The 18,217-nt window shown below is 35.7% G+C and overlaps 1 protein-coding gene across 1 annotated transcript; it reads left to right on the top strand.

Moving 5' to 3' along the window:
• The first annotated feature begins 4,278 nt into the window (after positions 1 to 4,278).
• LOC114185462 (ABC transporter B family member 15-like) lies at positions 4,279 to 11,959 on the top strand. Its single transcript, XM_028073196.2, has 7 exons — positions 4,279 to 4,827; positions 5,053 to 5,107; positions 5,242 to 5,420; positions 5,497 to 5,954; positions 6,113 to 6,653; positions 7,237 to 8,103; positions 10,239 to 11,959. The coding sequence occupies exons 1-7, from the start codon at positions 4,597 to 4,599 to the stop codon at positions 11,649 to 11,651; spliced, it is 3,744 nt and encodes a 1,247-aa protein (XP_027928997.1). The 5' UTR covers positions 4,279 to 4,596; the 3' UTR covers positions 11,652 to 11,959.
• Positions 11,960 to 18,217: the final 6,258 nt, after the last annotated feature.

Raw genomic sequence — 18,217 nt, 5'->3', positions numbered from 1 at the left:
CTCTTGTACTAGAACGTCGAGTTTACTCATGTATTTAGACCATTAGAATGCCGAGTTATTCTTGTACTCGGTTATTGGAATGTTGAGATGATCTTGTTACTCAGCCACTAGAACGATGAGTTACTTTTGTTACTCAATCCCTGGAACACTGAGTTGCTCTTATTACTTGAGAAGACAACTCATGTAAATTTGCTTAAGTATTGTGAAATTAACAAAACTTTTATGTAATGAACTTAAGGCAATCTCGCTTAGGTGTAAAGTCAAAAAGCTAAGTTAAGTCACTCATTATTGATGTAACCTACTAGAGCAAACAAGTTGTGTGTGTGATCTACAAATTGTTGAATCAGAGGTTGTCACCTACTGTTGAACAAGTCCTGCACATGGAGCCGACTTACAATGGTCAAGATGATTAGATCATAACAACTTTTCTTCAATGCCTATTTAAAGATATTCTTTGAAGAATAACTTCTCCTTGATTATCATAAAATTTCTTCTGAATTAAATTGAGAATTGATATTACTAAAGCAAATATTTTGTTCTCTTAGAGGTCATAAGTGAAGCAATTTCTCTTGTAAGTAATACACATTTAATTCATAAGCTAGGTAGATTTCGACATTACTTCTCCCGTAAAACTTAAGGAGTGTGATTTTTTACTTTGATATTTTTTCTTCTTGTATAAGTCTTCCTCCTTACCACCTTTGCTTATAAAGGTAGAAAGGTTCCTCCTTACCACATTTAACAATGGATAAAAATGTGTCAATAAAATTGATTTACTGACAAGTGTCGACGAATTTTAAAATTCTAATTACTAGTAAATATTTTTGTTGGTAATGGATATATAGGTAAAATATATCATTAATTAACACATATTTTAGAATTTTAATTATTGATAATATCTATCAATATGGATTAATCAATAAAATTTGTAGCTAAGACAAAATTTAGATTTTTTTTTTTACTGAAGGATATTTGTATCTGTAACCAAATTGTTGATAATTGATTTTTTTAGTAATTTATCAATAAATTTTGTTGGTAAATTGTAAGCCAATATTCCCACCAATTTTTTAGGAATTGACCATTTTATGTAAAATCCATCGATAAATTCTATCGATAGTAATCCATCAATAAATATATGGGTAAAATAGGCGTTAAATTTGACAAAAATATGTCTTATTGATTCATTGGAGACAGGTGAAAAGAAGAAGGACGAGGAGGAGCCAAAAGAGGATGAAAAAGGGAGAGCAGACAAAGGAATAAGAGGAGGAGCTGGAGAACCAAGAACCAAATCGTGATAATTATCAACGAATATATATTCGTCGGTAATTACCAACGAATAAATATCAACATATAATTATCAATGAACATCGATAAGTACCCAATTACCGATGGATATATGGTTGTTAGTAATCATAGATAAATTTCTCCTAACAATCGGTAAAACTTACCAACAAACATCTTGCTGATAGATTTCTTAGAGCTATTTGAGTCTGTTGACCTGTCTTGTCATGTAAGGGAAACTAGTGGTTTTTGGTGTCCGTGAGTTTGTTAAATTTGATGTTTTGCATGTTGATGAAATCTGCACGGTTTGGTGAATCTTCTTGGTATGGATGATTTTAGTATTTTAGATTGCTTGATCAATTGATGTATGTTGTTGTTTGATCTTGTGGTAATTAGGAGAAAATGGAATTTGATTCATTGATCAAATTGGTACCAGCTACCATGTCTTTTTTAAAAAAAACCTATTTTGGACCAATACCTAACAAAGGAGTACAAATTTGAGCTATGAAACAAGTACAAATCACTTAAAAATCACAAAATGCATTTTTGTTATCTGATGTGACGTTGAGCGAAAGGTTCCACGCTTGAGTGCCACATTTTGCCAATTGATCAGCGTTGAGGGACATCTTGGTGGCATTGAGTGTCAGTGTTCACTGTAGATCTGATAACATTTTGGCTCTAGGGCGTTGAGCATTGAGTGTCAGACTCTGATTATAAGCATCAACTTTTCTAAATGATTTGGCATTGAGCGGTGACATGATATCGTTGAATGTTAGTTTTTACGATGCAAATGGTGTTGAGCACTAACATTGAGTGCCAAATGCCTTGTTTTGCTTGTTCATATTGTTTGGCTATTTTTGAATGTTAGTAATTGATGTAAAAATGTTATGATGGAGTTATTTATGTTATGACTATGAATTTTTATTATGAGTTTAAGGTGAAATTATGTGGTGAAAGTCATAGGAGGTCCTAGTCAATGAATCATTTTGGTCCTAAGCACTAAGGGGACTTACCTTATATGTGTGGAAGGGAAGGGGGGGGGTGTGATAACCCCTTGAGACCAAGCTTTTTAGAGCCTAGGAATCATCACAGGTGCACACCTACACTAGGTCCGACATCATTGGTATGTATTCAGATAATTGAGTTTGTGTCAATTGTTTATATGTATTCCCGTATGTTAACTATGCTTAGTAATATTTAATATGCTTTAATTGTGTAGGATAACTCTTTTTTACACTAGCTTACCCTTTTGTGTGCTTTGTATCTTCTTGTGTGATTTGCCTATTTCTTTTAGATGATCACATATTCGACGAGAATAGACAAAGTTGCAAGTTTAGAGACACTTTTGGAAGATGAGGAGCCATTAGTTAGAGTATATGGAAGGTTTTGAGTTTTACTAAATGGTAAGTTTTGTACAGGACTTATTAATTTAGTTTGAGTGTATAAATAATATATTTTTATAGTCTCATCTTTTATAAAACCGTATTAATATACTTTATAATTATCTGTTTTGAATACTAAAATGAAGTGTTCTATTTTATAAAAACAAAAATTCATAAACAATTACAGTACCATATAAGTTATTACCAAATCATCGTAAAATGCCAAATCCACTTAATCATCCTCAATCCATTATGTTTACGTCATTAAATCCAAATCAATTCTTTTAAAATCTTTGGAACATGATCAATTCTGCATCAAACATAATCTTATGAAGTAAATAATACACTTTTTTAGCATGATTCTTTTCTATTTTACATGAAAAAAATAATTTTGCCTCAATTCTCTTTTAGCACACTTTTCTTAATTACTTTTAACTTAAATAAATTTGTACACTCATTCTTTCTGTGTCTTTCTTCCTTCACTCACCAAATTTGAACACAACCAAACTAATAGATAATAATAATATAAGATGCTACATCATTATTTTCTAGAAAATAGGAATATGACCCATGACCATGTAAGAACATAAAGTGATTAACTCTATTGACTAAAAAATTTAATAAATTAGGAAAATCGTGTTAATTACTCAAGTCTTTATCTAATCACATCTATAAAAATTAATAAAATATGTCATATTCTCACTTTTGCGCGTCATATTCTCATTAGTAAGAATCATAGATGAATAGTGATCCTATTACTAATAATAATTTCTGAACAGACACAAAGGAACTATAACATATTTTTATCAAAATAAAGTAATAAATATTAATTAAAAACTGAAACTGTGGATGTTCATACATTTATACATATAATACAATTGAACTTTGTTAATAATTTTGGTCAAATCACATTATAATAAAAAATTCTGTAAATAGTAAATAAAGTTATATAAGATATGATTTAAGAAGAAACAATATATTTGTTTTGGCTTTGAAACTTTGACTCTTATAGATAAAAAATAGTAAGTTTTCTACTCGAGTTTTGATCTTTGTGAAATATAAATATTCACTTACGTACATCAATGTGCTTTAACAACATGAAAATGTTTCTTTAACCTTTTTAAAATTTCATTCCATTACTATATAGGAATAGACCAAGAAAAGATTATTAGTTTTAACTAAGTTGTGTTTGTGTATACATTAATTAAGTGATTACTTCACAATAAGAAAAGTAAACTTAATTTGGTGTAACAGAAAATTTATGACTTCTAGATAACATATACTTTAAAATGGCAGTTTTTAGAGTCAATCTCAAACTGTTCTTCTTAAGCTTAGTCTTAAAGGATTCTTCCTATAACAAAGGTCAGATCAACGGTTATCTAACATAAATTAAATAGCGCATTCAATATAGAAAAAGAAAGTGGCCAAAATTCACCGATCCTTTATCAAAAAAGAAAGAATCGTGTCAGCAAAAAGCAGTAAAAGTGGCATAAGATGAGAAAAATGCTTTTATTAAAGTAGAATTATATATTTATGGCTATGAAAAAAGTCCCGATGCTTTAGCAGTGTGATAATTATAAAGTCAAACAGGAGCTAATTCTCCTCCTCACATCACATGTTCCTCCATCCTCAACAACACAATAAACCTCTCCACATGCTATTAAGAATTCCGCAACCCTGACCCTAGCTATTCTGGTCCCTATAAGTTTTGCCCCACCACACTTTAACCCACACTGATTCCTATAAATTCACCAGAATGTCGCAACAACACAGCTCAAGGTAATGAAAGGAAAGCTGGTTTTGGAGCCAAGCCAAGAGGGCCGAGAAACCATGCTCCATTAACAACAGAAGTGGGTCTCCGAATCTCACTGTTGTTTGTTTCTCAAGAAAAAGGGTGTGTCTAAAAATAGTTAGGAATCAGAAAAGTGTAGTAGCTATGGTTAGCCAGGAGAGAAAGAAGAAGATAAAAAACGGGTCTTATGGGTTTGGGTCCATTTTCATGCATGCCGATCGCAAAGATTTGCTTTTTATGATTTTAGGTACCTTTGGGTCTGTTGGGGAAGGCTTTGCCACCCCTCTAGTCTTGTTTATCAGCAGCCGCATGATGAATAACATTGGGAGTTCATCCAACATGCAAGGGAACACCTTCATCCATAACATCGACAAGGTTCAATTCTATCTCTCTATACACACAAGAAGTTTTTATATGTTCTCTTATCACCGTGATCTCAGTTAATCTACACCCAGTTAAGTGTCATGTAAAATTAATTAAAAACATGAACACGTGAAACTCTGAAACTGTCTTAATAATTTTTCTACTCAACTCACACCAAAAGAGTATATAACACATGAGGGAAGCTTGTTAACAGTTTCAGCTTTATTTGTAATGCAGAATGCAGTGGCGTGGTTATATTTAGCTCTTGGCTCTTTTGCCGTTTGCTTCATGGGTGAGTTTTGGTTCCGCAATGATTTTGCTTTTTCTTTTTTCTCTTTCCATTTACGCCACGCAAATTAAAGTGATGATATTGTTGCATCTTTTTTCTTTAACTATTATTATATTTTGCAACTTTTTTTTTCCCAGAGGGTTACTGTTGGACAAGAACAAGCGAAAGACAGGCAGCGAGAATGAGATTCAGGTATCTGAAAGCAGTGCTTCGACAAGATATTGCGTACTTTGATATGCATGTCACAAGCACGTCAGAGATCATCACCAGCGTCTCCAACGACAGCCTCGTAATCCAAGATGTTCTCAGTGAAAAGGTAAGCTGTTATGTTTCATTACAGTTACAAAAAAGGATAATCTAATTTTGCTTATAACTAATCACATGTGTTACAGGTTCCGAATTTCTTGATGAACATTTCGTTGTTCGTTGGGAGCTACATAGCGGCGTTTGCAATGTTGTGGAGGCTGGCCATAGTGGGATTTCCTTTCATTGTTCTTCTGGTGATACCGGGTCTAATTTACGGCAAGACTTTGTTGGGGTTGTCTAGTAAAATCAGAGATGAGTATAATGAAGCAGGAACAGTTGTGGAACAAGCAATTTCATCCATCAGAACCGTTTATTCCTTCGTTGGGGAAAGCCAGACCTTGAACGCTTTCTCAAACGCACTTCAAGGGACAGTGAAGTTAGGCCTGAAGCAAGGCTGGGCCAAAGGCTTAGCCATTGGTAGCAACGGCGTCGTTTTCGCCATTTGGTCTTTCATGTGCTATTACGGCAGCAGACTCGTTATTTATCATGGCGTTAAAGGAGGGACAGTTTTCGCCGTTGGAGCAGCCATCGCAGTTGGTGGATTGTAAGCAATAATTACCTTACCCCTATTATTTTTATTATAATAATAACATTATTATTATTATTATTATAATTAATACTATTGTCTTGTCTATATTATGTAATTGTTTTTATAGTGAATATTTTGAATGAAGGTTAATTAATTTTACGTTTGTGAAAAAGGGGACTGGGAGCGGCTTTATCGAACGTGAAGTACTTTTCGGAGGCGGGTGCGGCGGCGGAGCGTATAAAGGAGGTGATAAAGAGGGTTCCGAGGATTGATTCTGAGAGCGAGGAAGGGGAGATTCTGGAGAGAGTTTATGGGGAAGTGGAATTTGACAGGGTGGAATTTGCGTACCCGTCGAGACCAGAGAGTGCAGTATTGAAGGGGTTGAGTGTGAGAATTCCGGCAGGGAAGAGAGTGGCGTTGGTGGGGGAGAGCGGGTCGGGGAAATCGACGGTGATAGCGCTATTGCAGAGGTTCTACGACCCACTGGGGGGAGAGGTGCGTTTGGATGGGGTGGGGATTCAGAAGCTGCAGGTGAAGTGGCTGCGTTCGCAGTTGGGGTTGGTGAGCCAGGAGCCTGCTCTGTTTGCGACAAGCATTAAAGAAAACATACTTTTCGGCAGAGAGGATGCCACGGAGGACCAAGTGGTAGAGGCTGCAAAAGCTGCCCATGCTCATGATTTCATCTCGCTTCTGCCACACGGTTACCAAACACAGGTCCTAACTCTACTCTTCCTATCATACCTCTACTGCCACTCCGCTATTTCTTCTTCTCCCAACTCACGCACTTATCTTATCAACCCATTCATCATTCATCGCACCCTCTAAACTATATTTTCATCATTACCAAAACCTAATAAATGCATACGCTTTCACGTAATAAATCATCAAATCATTAACTCCTCCTTTTAATCTACTACCTACCCTATTCTATATCATTTCTTATTTAATGTGTCTCTCTCACTTTAATTTTACTAATCTAAAAACAATGTACCAGATGAAGTATATTAAATATACTTCCTCCTTTTTTAATATTTTACACTGACTTTTAGTCAAAGCTTTTCCTCCAATATAGATCGCTTTTAGAAAATAAAATAAAAAGAAAATTTTAAAAGAACGACTTGAGGCGAATTTACAATAGTAATATTTAATTTTAATTAATGATTTATTTATTTTTCTTACAATAAGAAGAAAGTCATGCTAAATTGAAACATAACCTTATGAAATATATACCCAGATTGAATAATTATTTTTATGTTAATGGAAAAGAATAAATAACGGTTTTGATTTCACTTTGCAGGTCGGAGAGAGGGGGATTCAGATGTCAGGGGGACAGAAACAGAGGATAGCGATTGCGAGGGCAATAATCAAGAAACCGCGAATTCTACTTCTGGACGAAGCAACAAGCGCGCTAGACACAGAATCCGAGCATCTCGTCCAAAAGGCACTGGACAACGCCGCCGCGGGTTGCACCGCTATCATCATCGCCCACCGTTTGTCCACCATCCAGAACGCGGACCTCATCGTCGTCGTCGCCGGCGGAAAGGTCGTAGAGATGGGCTCGCACGACGAGCTCCTCGAAAACGACACCAGCGCCTACGCCTCCTCTTTCCGCCTCCAGCAACAAACGAAGAAAGCGAATGTAGCCGAAAGCGCGGAAACCGATGCTCCAGGGAGTGTCACGAGCTCGGCATCATCGAAAGACACGGAAAACGCGCTACCGGTGGGGCCATTTGGTGGGAGTGGTACGGACGTGGCGGAAGGGAAGAAGGTACAGGCGCCGTCGTTTCACAGACTGGTATCCCTGAGTGTCCCCGAGTGGAAACACGTGGTTATGGGGTGCTTAAACGCGATGGTTTTCGGTGCCGTTCAGCCGGTTTACGCATTCACAATGGGGTCCACAATACTGTTGTATTTTCACGCGGATCATGAGGAGATAGTGAGGAAGACTAGGATCTACTCGTTCGCCTTTCTGGGCCTCTTTGTGGTGTCTTTCATTGCGAATGTTGGGCAGCATTATTGTTTCGCCTACATGGGGGAATACTTGACCAAACGGGTCAGAGAGACCGTGCTTTCCAAAATCCTCACTTTCGAAATTGGATGGTTTGATTTGGACGAAAACTCCAGTGGCGCCATCTGTTCCAGGCTTGCCAAAGACGCCAATGTGGTAAGTTTCCTCTTCCATTTCCTCAATTACTTCTGCTCTAACGTTTTTAAGCTTTTCTTTTCACACTTTCTAATAACGGTATCAATTATTTGCCTCCATTTCTTCAATTTCTTCTACTTTAATGTTTTTAAGTTTTTCTTTTCACCAATAACGACATCAATCATTTGCCATTTGCCTTAGGAAAACAAACATCATAAGAAAAGATGGAACATAATGAGTATGATAAGATATGCTTAGGAAAGAAAGTCTTGTTAATCAGTACCCCACACCTGTCTAACTCAAAATAATAGGATCTCCAATAAATGCCATCTTATTTCTCATTTTAAAAATATACATAGCCCACATGATAAATAATACCTTTTATGAGTGATACATGATGAGTGAAAGATAGAAAAAAAAAATTATGTGTTAATTAAGTTTCAAAAAAATATAAAGTATTCATGTTGTTCAGTAACTTATCTGTTTTAACCAAACATTCATCAAAATTTCCACTTAAAAAAATTGTTTTCAAAATATTCTAGATTTTACTCCCTTTTTCTGGGTCCAGAAAGCGAAAGATATCAAACTTCAGTTATTCTTTCTTTTCTTGTTTTCATGGTGAAAGTGATTGTGGGAGGTGTAAAACATGAGAAGAAAAGGCATGAGGGAATTTTTACTATTTAAGGTCTTATTGTTTTGTACCATAAATTCTCAGCTATAAGGCTATAATGCATGTATCTCTCTACATGCAACCATGGTTGTCGGTGAGAATTTTATGTGTAGTTCACAAAAGGTAAATCTTGTGGATTAAAGATGGAGGACCTCTATTGGTATATCTTCAGTTGTGGTTACATCCTATCCGTACCCTTTTTCTTTTGAAGAAAAGGGAGGACCCGGCTCCACCTCACTTTCCGTTACCTTATTTTTCCTTTCTTTTCTTTATCTTTCAAAGACCAGGGTACTACTTCTAAAGACATAACTATATATATATATATATATATATATATATATATATATATATATATATATATATATATATATATATATATACTCCAAGTATAATTTTTATTCACTCTACTACAATGGAATTAGTTCAACTAGGCACTCATTCATTGAATGCATTAAATTTAGAATAGGATACTCTCCTTAAGAATCTAGGCTTGCGCTAGTTGAGAGAAGAAAAGAGAGATGAAAAGGAGGAAAAAAAATCTAAAATGTGATAAAAAAGAAAACTATGTATAACCAATAGGAAAATCTATAACATTTTCCTTTCCCAGAACATGAAGAGGGAAATGGGTGTGGACCAAGAAGAAGTGACCGGAGAAAGAAAAGGAAGTGATGATTTGATCACAATAGTAAACTTGAATACTATAAATATTTATTTTAAATTATTCGGTAAGAATATATAATAACTTAAGAATAAATACTAAATATTCTAATTTACTTAATGAAATCACTTTCTATATTTATTTACTTATCATTGACCGAGACCATATTTTTTATCGTAATTAAATATTGTAATTAATTCTCTCAAGTATAATATTACGATGAAAGCATCTTTTCCTTACCATAATTTTTTTAAGACAGGCATCTTTCTCGTTTGGTTCACTCTTTTTTCTTTTGATAGTAAAGACTTTGTAGTACCAGTTAACTATCCGTACATACTTTATTTTTTACTAAAACTTTGCAGTAAAGACTGTCAATTTTAACATTTTTTCTTAGGATAAAATTAGTTTCACATATTTCTTAAAAAGCGTAAATTGAGGAGCACTTAGTATTAAATAACATTAACATTATCACTGCTAAAAATCTCAGTGCACGTTAAAAACAAATAGTTTTCATGAAATGAACTGTGATGAACGCATGAAAGAGAGGACTGAGGCTTTGAAGGTGGCATTGTGGCTCCTGTCACAACTGAGGAAAGTTATGTACGTTGTTTGGGTACGTCAGATAATTTGATCGTGGCTTCATGCCGTCTAAACCGGCTTTAAAGCAAGACGTGCTTGTTTTTCAGCGTGTTCTTTAGCTTTTTGTGCGTTAGGTGTTGATAGTTTGGCAGCTACGTACAAGATCTGCGTAGTGGTTAATTAGTGTGATTGTGATTGGATCCGTGAGTAGCGTGTGTTGATGATTGATATTTGGTTGTGTTGATTCAGGTGAGGTCTCTAGTGGGAGATAGAATGGCACTGGTGGTACAGACATTTTCAGCGGTGATAACAGCCTACACAATGGGTCTGATAATTTCATGGAAGCTTTCCATTGTTATGATAGCGGTACAACCTATCATCATAGGATGCTTTTACACAAGACGTGTCCTTCTCAAGAGCATGTCCAACATGTCCATGAAGGCCCAGCAACAAAGCAGCAAACTGGCATCGGAAGCGGTTTCCAATCTCCGAACCGTGACCGCCTTTTCATCGCAGGAACGGATTCTGAAAATGCTTGAAGCGGCCCAGGAGGGCCCAAGCAGAGAGAACATTCGGCAGTCGTGGTTTGCTGGCATTGGGCTTGGAATCTCCCAAGGCCTTGCATCTTGCGTTTGGGCCCTAGACTTCTGGTACGGTGGGAAGCTCATCTCGTACGGACAAATAACAACAAAATCTTTCTTTGAGAGCTTCATGGTTTTGGTGAGCACTGGGAGGATAATTGCGGATGCGGGAAGCATGACAACGGATATTGCTAGAGGTGCTGATGTTGTGGCCTCTACTTTTGGCATCATAGATAGGAGTACAAAAATAGAGCCTGATGAGCCAAATGGGTACAAGACAGAGAAGTTGGTTGGTGAAATAGAGTTTCATGAGGTGCATTTCACGTACCCTACAAGGCCTGACGTGGCTATCTTCCAGGGGTTCTCGATGAAAATGGAGGCAGGGAAATCAACGGCGCTGGTGGGGCAAAGTGGATCTGGGAAATCAACGATCATAGGGCTAATAGAGAGATTTTACGATCCACTTAGAGGGATGGTGACAATAGATGGAATGGACATAAGAAGGTATAACCTAAAGTCACTAAGGAAGCACATAGCACTTGTGAGCCAGGAGCCAACGTTGTTTGGTGGGACCATAAGAGAGAACATTACATATGGAAGAGGTGGGAGGGTTGATGAGAGTGAGATGATAGAGGCAGCACGAGCAGCGAACGCTCATGATTTCATAGCGGGTCTGAAGGAGGGGTACGAGACATGGTGTGGGGAAAAAGGGGTACAACTTTCAGGGGGTCAAAAGCAAAGGATAGCAATAGCGAGGGCCATATTGAAAAATCCTAAGGTGTTGCTGTTGGACGAGGCCACAAGTGCATTGGATAGTCAATCAGAGAAGGTGGTGCAAGATACGTTGATGAGGGTAATGATAGGGAGGACCAGCGTGGTGGTGGCACACAGGTTGAGCACCATTCACCATTGTGATGCTATTGCTGTGATGGAAAAGGGAAGGGTGGTGGAGACTGGAACCCACTCCTCCTTGTTGGCCAAAGGGCCATGTGGAGCTTATTACTCTTTGGTCACCCTTCAGACTAGACATGCAGCCACACTCAACAACACTTGTACTAAAGCTTCCCACTCTCTCACTTGACCTTCCCAAAGTACCATGTTGTCTTTGTCTGCTCGCCTTGTTAGCTACTGCACTTTCTTTTCTTTTTTAGATAATAATAATAATAATAATCATAATAATGATGATGGTAGTCATAAAGAAGAGATTAGATGATCGGTTTGATTGGCTTGGTTTGGTGATAGATGAAACCCAACTTAAAGAAGTGGACGAGATGGAGAAGGAACTTTCAAAATTAGTGTACCTTTCTTATTTCGCACTTTCTCTCGTGTTCCCAACAACATCGATCCATGTTTAAATAATGTAAAGGTCTTTATGGATATCCAGCAGAATACTTGTGCCAAATCGTGTCAATATTTCCCTCCACTTTCCACCTCGAAATGATTACTAGCTTAGTAAATATTAGACTCAAGTACTACCGCACTCCTTTACAAAGTTTTAAGAGGATATTTTTTATATTTTGTGAAACTTTTTCAGATATACTTAGCCCAACTTTCAAAATTATTTAAAAAAATTACAATGACATTTCTGAATTATTTAACAAATATTACACGGTATAATTCTACGTATAAAAAATTAGTAAATATTAAAAAAAATATTTGCATAGTATCATTTACTTACTTTTTAAGTAGGACCTATTTGAAAAATGATAAATATTAGGTTTTAAAAATTTATAATTAAGCCCTTAAAACCCTGTTAGAGAACTTCGGAACAATTTCCTAACCACAATATGAACTAAAATAATACAGCTTCAAATTTTTAATACCAATAAATATAACTAAATATTAAAATTATTATCTTGTTGCTAATGTGCTAATTTATTTGATTTAATAACAATTATTACTCAGGCAAAATAGTGCAAAATAGATATATTATAACATAATATTAAATTAGTTGTAACCGAATAGATGTAATTCAAAATGCAACAACAATCTTATAAGGAAAATGATATCCTGACTCCATATTTTGACTCCATACTTGACTCCATGACGTGGCATGCACAGGTGGATTTTATTTTTTAAATTAAAATTAATTTTATTGAAGCATTTTACGTCAGACGTGGCTTAGTGGAGGAGTTGAACCGTTTCTCTTTTCTCCTTCTCCCGCGCACTCAATCGAAATCTCTCTTCTCTCCGCACAGTCGCCGCACGAAAACCCTCTTCTCACCGGTAGGGTGTTCATTGTAAATGGCGAATGGTTTTTTGGTCAAAAATTTTAACATTCTTTCCTTTCTCCCCTGCGCTCACTTGTATGAGTTCTCACTTTACCCCTTTTTGTGGTCGCAGTTGTAGGTTCTCTTGTCACCGGCAACGCGAACGGTTTTTGGAGTGGTTCGTCTGGTGAAGGAAGATAGCACAGTGTGGGTTTGCGGAATCTCTGTGGTGGCTAAACCTTGAAAGGGTTAGGGTTTGCGGACAGGGAGGGCGTTTGCTGTGGAGGAGTTGAACCGTTTCTCTTTTGTCCTTCTCCCGCGCACTCAGTCGAAAACCCTCTTCTCTCCGCACAATCGTCGTTTTTCTTCCCACCGACAAGGTGTTCAGTCTAGATGGCGAATGATTTTTTGGTTGAAAATTTGGACATTCTTTCCTTTCTCCCCCACGCTCACTGGTATGAGTTCTCATTTGACCCCCTTTTGTGGTTGCAGTTGTAGGTTCTATTGTCACCGTCAACGCCAACGGTTTTTGGAGTGAAAGGGAGTTCTGACGAAGCATCTCCTCCATTGTTCAAGCACTGTTTTCAAAGGTCACAGTTCTACGAAGGACCAGCTTTGTAGCAGATTGTAGGTATGACGATTTTTTTTTGTATTTGTTGTCTTAGGGGTTGTTTAAGTGCATCAATATAATTCTTAGATGATAACTTGATGGATCTGGCGTTGGAGAAGATGGTGACGGAGATGAGGAGTATTAGAATCTGGAATATTTGTCTGATATCGTGTGTTTGTTTGATGTGAACTTTTTCGTGTGTGATTTTTGAATGTTTGGTTGTTATCGAATATCAATATATGTGCTGTGTGTAGCACATAAGTTTCTCTATGTCCCTGTTTCTCGCTGGTTTTACAATTTTTTGAAAGTTCAAATGAATTTGGTAATGTTTGAAACATTAAGGAATTATCGTTGTTTTTCTCTTTCTGGCTTCGCTGCATATCACCTCTAAATGTATGCTTGGACATTCTATTTTCCATACAGGCACATTGACTACTAAGCATGCTTGCACCTGCATCTTAGCTCCACCCCATTCTTCAGTAGAAAAAATACTGTATATATTTTCAAATTCAAATATCAAACATATCTAACCTCACCCAAAATGAAATGAATAAGAATGTAGGTTTTGTTTTATCATGGTCTACTTCAGAGCCTTCCTAATACATAATGATATTTAGGAAAAAGCATTGATAAGATAAGATAAGATATATAGTCCTCTGTGTATATATTGATTTCCTCTGAAGTTTTGCATCGGTAATGGGTTATTGAACAAAGTGTGAAAATTGTCATATATAACGTGTAAAATATTCTTCCTTCAGATTATAAATCTCATTGAATTAAAATTTACAGCATTTCCTTGTTTTATATTCATTATATTATATCAGTAATGATTCATGTTTATTAAAAAAGTAATTACTCATCATCTTTTTAATTACCTTTTCTACAAAATTCAGATTCAAATTCAAATTTTCTTTTTAATTTACAATATTACCTTTTTAATTACCTTTTATTAATAGATACTAAGATAGCAAATGTTAGGATTTGACTTCTCTAATGGAAAAACTGCATGATATAGAGAGAAGATGAACTTATAACCATTGATAGAAAAAAAACATTTAAGATTTTAACTTTATAATTGTTATTCATGTAAATATATTCTGTCACAATATCAACAATTGATTTTCCAATAATGGCTATAATTCCATACTTTGGGAAACTAGGATTTTGAGCTGAATGAAGAAATATAGTGTTTTGAAGATTGATAGGATAACTTGATTTATGATAAGTCCAATGGACTAGACCACCTGATGTGTGGATCTATAGACCGTCTGATCCTTAAAGGCCCCATTGGATCATTTGCTGCGTTGGACCCTCTTGAACATTGATTTCACTTTCTTATAAGCAACATTTTTGTGTGTGATGACCTGTGTGCAACTAAGTGTTGACCTGTGCAGCATTTTTTGCAATAATGTGGTTTGACTCAATTTTTTGAACTCATACTATAGCAGCCAATTCGTGTTTTTGGGGTGAACGACATTGGTTAATAAGATGTGTTGTAATAAGTGGGGTTAAAGATGTCTGATTTGTTGGTGATGACTTTTGTGCACCCAAGTAATGACCTGTGCTGCATTTTTTGCAATGAGTTTATGAATCAATTTTTTTTATCTATTTTGTTATAGTAGTGAATAATTGTTTATGAGGTTATTTACTTTGGTGCATGTGATAAATTTTCAGTTATATTTGTTCCTTTGTGGATATATGTTTGATGAATTTCAATGAACTTGGTATGTTATTTAGGAATTTTAAGTAAGATGTCTAGTAAACGTGAATGCAAATGTATTCCGGAAGCAAGCAATAAAGGGAAGAAGAAGAAGGTGGTGAAAAATGCTGATAAGGTATGATTGGAATCTTTAAGTGATTTAACTTTTTTTATTATTTATAATAAATAATATTTTGTTCATGGTGCTATAGGTTTGAATTGTGCATAGGTGCGAAAGCAAGTACATTGTTGAAGTAAACAATGTACTAAAAGACACCCACCGTAAGCGGATTCAGGCAACACCATTTAGATGGTGTTTGGAGGTGGACAACGCATTGGAAATAAATTGTCCTTTGTTGAGGGAAGTGTTGCGTAGATGGGTTCCACAAGGGGAATACATTCGTGTAGGTCAGCATTTGGTGGGGTTATTGGTTTATGATGTTTGTATATGCCTAGGTCTTAGTATGGTTGGTAAATGTGTTGAATTTGATGTTGATGTAAGTGGGGTAGTAGGTTCACTTTTTGAGAAGAAACCAATCACCTTACGAGACATAATTAACAAGATTAAGAACTTAGTGGTTAGTGATGATGATGTAGACAATGCTTGTAGGTTGTATCTGTTACTTTGTTTTACTGTATTTTATTTTCCTAGGACCTTTAGGATAGTGACCAATATGCCTTTCAAAGTCTTAGACAACCTTGAGAACTTAAGCGACTATAACTGGGCAGAGTCAGTGCATAGTTTTTTGATCTCTGCACTCAATCGTGGATGTAAGGTTGTACGAGAAAAGATAAATACTCGTAGCCTTAACTTAGCCAGATCTATTGTAGTTGTTCAAGTAATTATTGTTTTAAGAACCTTTATTTTCCTTATGCATTATTATAATTTATTGATTTGTCTAACATTGTTATAGGTTTGGGCTGCTCGTCGTCTTGGCTTAGAAGATGTAGAGGGTGAGGTTCAATTCCCAAGATTTCTGCGGTGGCCCTCGGTGAAGATTAGGACACCTAATTTTGAGTCTACTTTTGAAAAGAATAAGGTTTTATTTGAGTTGTCTTTGTATATGTTTGGTTAAATTTGGTTTTATTACGAAATGTGTTCAAAAACAGATTGTTTTTTATTTGTAGATTGGGTTTGGTTGGGCCCTAACTGCAGAGGAGAAGAACAACCCAATAGAGCAAAATGTCGTTCATATTGAGGACCAATACAATGTTCAAAATGATGGCATTCAGGGTGTTTCTCATTCCAAACAGCAAGTGGATTTGGAAGAAAAATTTGAAAAACATGAACGAATAATTCTAGACATGAAAGAACAGATAAAAAAGATGCGTGATGAATTTTTTGATGCTCCTGAACTTGACTCCTATGCAGGTAAAGGAAATGATGTTAATGAAGAAGAGGGTTGTCCTTCTGAGCAAAGGAAGTGTGATGAAGGCCAGGGTTGTCCTTCACACTGGAAAGAGAGTCCGCAACCTCATCAGTGTGAGGAAGATGACCTGAATGACAAACCAAAATCCAACCATAATGGAGACGACAAAGCTATTAAGCCTAACACTGAAGGTCAAAGTAATACACTATTTATAGATAAGGCTAAATTGTATAAGGATGTGACTGCTGTTGGTTGTGCCAGGTATGCTATTTTTTTTAATAATGTATTCAACGTCAACACACACTAATAGTTAATACTTGAAGTTGCTGTTTTTGACTTTTCAGAACTATTTATGTTCATGTGAATGGTGAAATATTGAGGAGCGATGAATGTCCATGTTTTCGTCCTCGTGGTTGGATTGATAACATGGTAAATTATGAAACTTAAGTTTATGACTATTTATATTGTTACTACAACCATGTACTGATATAATTATTGTTTTTGTGTTCAGTCTATAATGTTTGCAGCCTACGAGTTCATGTATAAACAGAAAAGGCTGACCGGGAAGATTAGCAGGGTTATATTCAATCCTTTCTATACAGTAAGTTTTTTATTTTTTTCCTTTTAATATTTATGCTTAAATTAATGTATAAGTATTGACATTTGTTGTGGTTTAGAATGCAGTTATCCTTGATTGTAACAAAAGAAAGGTGAATAAACGTGTCTGGTGTCTAGATGACTACAGGCATTACCTGACACGTGATTTGGTTTCAGTGCAGGATATATTAACAGCAGATTTTATGCGTATCCTTACTTGTTAAATGTTGTTATATTTTGTTACAAAATGAAATGTGTTTGTTAATGTTACTTCTATTCAGTTGCTTGCCCCAGTGATTTATGCTGAACATTGGTGGTGTTATGCTTTTAATTGTCAAACGAAAGAGTTCTTTGTCTTAGATTCACTTGCACACAAATGCCGAAGGCGAAAACAAATTGATAGTCACGTGGTAAGTCCATGTGTGACATTATAAATTTTCATTGCTGATGTTTATTGTGTTCACATTATTTATGTTCGATTTATATCTGTTATAGGTACAGAATGTGGAACACCTTTTTTGGCTCTTATTAAATGACAAAAAACAATTGAAGCCAACATATGAAGTCCACATTGAAGACGTTCCTGAACAGCCAAATTTGTAAGCACAACTTTAATTGAGTTGGCTATTCATACAACTTGGTTACGTAATTAGGAAGTTTTCAATAAATGTTTTGGTAACCACTTGTAGGCATGATTGTGGTATTATGGTGTTGAAGTATCTTGAGATATGAGACGACGTCAAAAGATTTAATGGGAAAAGCATGCCAGCTTACACTGATGTGAGTATAATACCCTCGGAACTGCTTACATTTAAGTTGCATAAAGTTATTTTGATATGAATATGTAATTAAGTAGTTATTCTTTGGTGGCATCTGGATCTACAACAATTCAGGCAACAATACATTTGTGATTGGATTCTTCACCCAAAAAATAAGCATAGAGAGGCTGTCCTTGAAATATTTAAACCATATTTAAAGAAGTAGAGATGTCAATATTTTAGTGTTAATTTATAGCGTAACTTTTAGGTCTTTTTGGATATGGATGACGTGCAAATGAATTCTTAGTTGCACTTCTTTATACAGTGTTGAGGGTGACAATGACTAGAATCAATTTTGTAAATTATGGTTTTAACAAACAATTCTGTTATGGATTCAATTTGT

The sequence above is a fragment of the Vigna unguiculata genome, chromosome 5 (assembly GCF_037176805.1).
Source record: "Vigna unguiculata cultivar grain cowpea cultivar isolate G323 ecotype 2 chromosome 5, ASM3717680v1, whole genome shotgun sequence".
Classification (NCBI taxonomy): Eukaryota; Viridiplantae; Streptophyta; class Magnoliopsida; order Fabales; family Fabaceae; genus Vigna; species Vigna unguiculata.
The sequence above is the reverse complement of the archived record's forward strand: the minus strand, read 5'-3'. Positions and strand labels throughout refer to the sequence as shown.

Excerpts from the sequence above, each read along its gene's own strand:
- LOC114185462 (XM_028073196.2), top strand. The coding sequence starts at position 4,597 with ATGGTTAGCCAGGAGAGAAAGAAGAAGATAAAAAACGGGTCTTATGGG. Across the intron at positions 5,421-5,496 it reads AAGATGTTCTCAGTGAAAAG|GTTCCGAATTTCTTGATGAA; the intron begins GTAAGCTGTTAT and ends CATGTGTTACAG. Across the intron at positions 6,654-7,236 it reads CACACGGTTACCAAACACAG|GTCGGAGAGAGGGGGATTCA; the intron begins GTCCTAACTCTA and ends TTCACTTTGCAG.